The 5,120-nt window shown below is 44.7% G+C and overlaps 1 protein-coding gene across 1 annotated transcript in view; it reads right to left on the reverse strand.

Moving 5' to 3' along the window:
• Positions 1 to 5,120, reverse strand: part of CLTCL1 (clathrin heavy chain like 1) — a 110,717-nt gene that overhangs the window by 85,197 nt on the left and 20,400 nt on the right. Inside the window, exon 4 of the mRNA XM_030885458.2 lies at positions 177 to 338. Coding sequence (XP_030741318.2) covers positions 177 to 338 — 162 coding nt within the window. The remainder of the gene's footprint in view (positions 1 to 176; positions 339 to 5,120) is intronic.

Below are 5,120 nucleotides of genomic sequence, written 5' to 3' on the forward strand. Positions count from 1 at the left end.
AACAGACAGCCTCATCTTTCTTCTGTAGAGCTTCTGGTGGATTTGAGCCACCATAGGCTAACGTTTACCCAACAGCACCATCAGGACTCCAGGGGGTTACCAAGTGGCTTCCAATTACAGCTGTATGAACCCAGAGCAGATTTCCGGGGTGAGAGAAACCCTGGGAGAGTACTCACCTTGCCTTCTGTGTGGCTGCGCACTGCAAAGCAGAAGAGGGTGGAAGGCTTGGCATTCCCCTCGATCAAAAACTCCGCAAAGGCTGCTGCATGGCCTTCTATGGACTGTGACACCTTCTTGTCAACCGAGTAGAGCTGTATCATTCCCACTACACGATTTTGCTGAGAATCAGGTATTGTGTAATGTAAAGGAGAGACAAGACAGGGACATAAGTGACAATAATTCCTCAATCAAGTGTTCTATAAATGAGAGTCCCCTCCATTGATGTATCACCTCCAAGGACCAGTAAGCCTGTTTGCTACTAAGAACCACGCAGGGACTTGGAATTTGAACTGGAAAGATGGCTAAAAGCACTCAGGAAAAAGAGAAGACGATGAAGGGAGAAGCGAGAGAGCCCATCTGTCAATAATACCCAGGTATGTTTCTCTGTCTTTTCATAGAAAATTTGGGGGAGAAAAGACCTCGAAATGTTAGGAGTAGTTAACCTAGGGGGAATGACTTCATTTTGAAATGTTTCTTAGGTGTGTTTTCGAAAGTGATAGTACAAATTGTTTTTAATAAACACCAAGAAAGTGGTAACTTTTCCATCAGTTTATAACTTAAAACTTAAAATCAGATATACTATACATATATACATACTGTGTTCATGGGGTCTTTGTGGTGCTGTAGGGTTAAGTATTGAATGGCTTAGTGCAAGGTCAGCAGTTCAAACCCATCATTCACTTCACTCCAAGAGAGAAAGATGATCCTGTAAAGACTTACGGCCTTGGAAACCCTATATTGGTTGACATGCGTCAGAATCGATCAATGGCAATGGGTTTGTTTTTTGTTTTGTTTGATGGTGCTGCTGGGAAAGTGTCAGGTAAGGGAAGTGGTTCAAACTCACCAGCCTCTCCAAGGCAGAAAGATGAGGCTGTCTGCTTCAGCAAAGATTTACACCCTTGGCAACTTCATATAGAGTCGTTATGAGCTGCAATCGGCTCGATGCAGTGGGTTGGGTTTGGTTGCTTTGTGTTGGGCAGAGGACTGGTACATAAACAGGCTAATATTGCTCTTCGCTTCATTAGAAACACCTACATCCAAACACCCATAGCCAGTGTCAGATGTGCAAAAAGTTAACTCAATGGAACACGACTGTAAGACAGTCCAGTGTCTGTCATTCAACATTCACCCCATCATCTCTGGTCTGTGGGTAAAATTCCGGTCCTCAGTCTACTTCCCACCTACCCTGACACAGTAACTCTTATCTTCTGAAAAGGGTAAAACAAGGGTATCAATCCTTATTTTGGGGGGGAGAGGGTAAATCTCTTATTTATTCATTTATTCATTTAAAAATCATTTTATCAATCCTTTTCTTTTAAGAAGAATTTTTTCTATTGTAATTTTCTATCACACAAAGTTACTACACAAAAACACTGACATGCTACATACAGCATGGCCGGATCTTGAACACAATGTAGTGAGTGGAAGCAGCCAATCACAAAGGACCACAGCCTGTAGGGTTTCCTCTATGAAATACCTGGACTGCGCAAGTCCATGGAGACAGATTGTGTGTTGGGCTGCTAACCACAAGGTCGGTACTGGAACCCACCAGCAACTCCAAGGGTGACAGATGAGGCAGTCTGCTCTAGTGCAGGTTGACATCCTCCCAAACTCTATGGGGCAGTTCTACTCTGTCCTACAGGGTTGCTGGGAGTCACAATCAACTCAACAGCGGTGGGGCTGGGTTTGGGTCTAGAAACAGAAGGTAGGTTAGTGATTGCCAAGGGTTCCAGGAGGGAGAAGTAAGAGATGGACCAGTGATGAAATCAAGCAGACTCTAACAGAATTAAATAAGAAAATGCAAGCAGGACAATCGACATGGCAGACTGGCAACCCACTCTCCCAGGAGACAGGGGCAGAACAATGAATGTCTGAGGTCAAGACTGGAGATCTGGGTTCCCTCTTGGCCTGTGGTCACGGATGCAGAGGCTACACGTGTGTGGCCTTGAGCCAACAACTCCATCCAAGTCTCAGGTTTTCTCCAGCTCAGTTTGCATGGGGCAACTGAGTGTTGAGTGGGCTTTGTGTGGAATCGTGCTTGCTGCTACATTCTTTTGTCAACTGAAATCTGGTCTTAAGACAATGCTAGTAACCTCCTTTTGGCTCTTGTTAATTTCAACTCCAGAATTTCTATTGCTTCCATGCCCTTGCAAAGGATTTTGAGGTCTTTGTTGGTATTATTTATCGGGTGAGACATTGCTCTTATTCTTTCATTCTTTACACCTGGCTTTCTTTAGTTCATTTACCATATTTAAAAGAGCTGACTAAAAGTTCATTTAAAATTTTTTTGTCAGGGTTTTCTCAGAACAGTTTCTATTGATTGCATCTAGTGTAACTTTCATTGAAAACCGAACATTTGGTGGGGGAGAGGAGGGAAAAAAAGAAGAGCTGATCCCAAGGGCTCAATGGAAAGTAAATGTCTAGAAAAGAACGACGGACTATATGTACAAAAATGTTGGATACACTGATGTACGGTTTGTAACAGAGTTGTAAGAGCCCCCAGTAAAATTAATAAATAAATAAAAGAAAACTGAACATTTAAAATAACACGTGGAAACTCCAGAAAGTCAGAGTAACCCAGCCTCTAACAACTGCAGGGTCTGTAGGCGCAATTGTATGGCGATAATATATACAGATCATAGTAAAGTCATAGAGAATTGGAGGGATAGGAGAGAAAGTAAAATCAAGGAGTCAGACACATTTTATGGTAGGTAGCATGCTCACCTCAGCCCCTCTTGGTGGTCCATGTGGAGGTCAGAGACAAGAGGAGGAGAGAGAGAATATATTTCTAAACAAGGTTTATATATGCTTAGGGGGCATGCAAGCCCCCCTGATTACAGGTAACCACATACCTAACAGGAAGGAGTTGTACCGCAGGCAACACAGCAATGGGAGAGGGACAATCTAGGGGTGTATACGCAATAGGAAGGGGAAGGAAGGACTAGGGGTACACATGTGACAAGATGGGCGGATCCTAGATTCAAGATGGCAGCCTAACCTTGATCCTCCTTGAGTTGGCTTGACTTTGTCTCTGGGCTCCCCTTCAGGGAAACAATCACTATCCTTATCCACAGGGCGTGGGCCTCACCTATGGTGGGGCAGACCATGGTGCCTGAGTGCTTTCGATGGCTGATGTCCTCAGGGAGATAACTTCTAAGCAGCTGACCTCACAGTGCTCTAGCAAGAAGGTCCTAGGCTGGGTATACAAATGGGAAACAACCTGGGGAAAATCTTTTTTGTACCCCACACTAGAAATCTGACACTTCCTCCTGCCCATCCCTCCCCCCTTTGCTATGGCTATGTGGTGAAATGAGCTCGGTTATGTGGCCTTTTGCCTTGATGCTTTCAAAAAACAACTTGGGACACTGTCTTAGGCTGGGTTCTCTAGAGAAGCAAAATCAGTGATGCTTATACATGTATAGCTAGAAATAAATTTCTATCAAGAACACAGCACACACAATTGTATAGCACGCAAGTCCATGCCTGGATAGGTTCCAAGCCAGTAGGTCAGATGTTAGACTGGAGCTGTGGGGGCTGATATGCTTAAGGTCGCCAAGAAGGTGACAGGCTGGTGGCTACAGAAGTGAATGAAATCAAATTTGGCAGGTCAGCTAGCAGGATAGTGATGACTCCTGGGATTGGCAGGCCATATGGCTGTGGCCACAAGACAAAGACCTGCGGATCGATGAGGCAAATGCAGAATAGGGACCTAGGCAAAAAACACACACAAAAAAAACAAAAACCATGCAAGCTTTCCCACAGCATCCACTTACATTGGAAGCAGGCCACATTACTGAGGCGATTTATTGCATCGGGGTTGTGACCTGAGTGAGGGTGTTGTATTCTATTCTAATCTTATCCCATTGTGGAGGCTTACAGCTGATGGGCTATGATTACATTGTGTTAGGTCAGGTTGTGGGGGATTGTCAGATGTTAACTGCCACACCACTGAGAATCTTGGCTCAGTCAAGTTGCATAAAACCTATCACAGACATTATGCCCACCACGCTCTGTCAAGTTAGTTACCTATCCCCTAGCTCTTTAGAAAAGCTACTTTAGGTTGCTTTCTACTTTGGAGAGTTGTTCCTTTTGCTCAGGGAGCCAGCCTCTGCAGGTTTGTCACTTTTGTATAGGACCTGAGTTGGTTGATATCTCATGAGATAATAAATCTTCTTAAATGATTGGTTGGGTCAATCTTGCAAGGGATTGGCCAATTCAGTCTTCCAATACCAAAACCAAAGCATTGCCATTGAGTGGGCCCTAATTTATAGTGACCCTATTCAGGGTTTCCGAGGCTGGCGATCTTTAGGACAGACAGTCTTATTGTGCTCCTGCAGAGTGGGTGTTGTGTTCTGAACCGCTGACTTTGCAGTTAGCCAACCCTGACTCCAAAGCACTGGGCTAAGTGACTCGAATATCCATCCAAAAAGGTTCAATGAAGAGATCGGGCCATTTGCGGTCCTGTTGGGAGTGCCACATCTTGACATTGACAAGGAGTTTGCTCATACAAGCAACTCACTCTACAGAGGCTTTTTGAGGCAAGGAGCGAGGGTCAAGACCAATCAGAGTTTGAACTAAAGCAGTCTGGACTTGTGGGTCCCATGAGGGGAACAACCTAAAAAACAGCTGTACTAGTGAAGATGAGGAATCCAGCAGGGGGTTGGTGATAAGAGACCAAGAAGGAGATCCAGGGGCAAAAAATCAGTCAGCAGTGAGTGGCCTAGAAGTGTGCCTAGTGACTGAGTGGGTAGTAATAAGAAAAAGCTGTTGCCAGGAAAGCAGATAAGAGAGCTGAGCAAGCCAGGTGTAAGGCATCATCAGAACAAAAAATCTTACCATAGTGAATGATGGGGGGAGTGCAGAGTGGAGATCCAAAGCCCATTAGTAGGCCACTGGAGATC

Source organism: Echinops telfairi, unplaced genomic scaffold (assembly GCF_000313985.2).
Source record: "Echinops telfairi isolate 266 unplaced genomic scaffold, ASM31398v2 ScPeMD7_29;HRSCAF=101, whole genome shotgun sequence".
Taxonomy (NCBI): domain Eukaryota; kingdom Metazoa; phylum Chordata; class Mammalia; order Afrosoricida; family Tenrecidae; genus Echinops; species Echinops telfairi.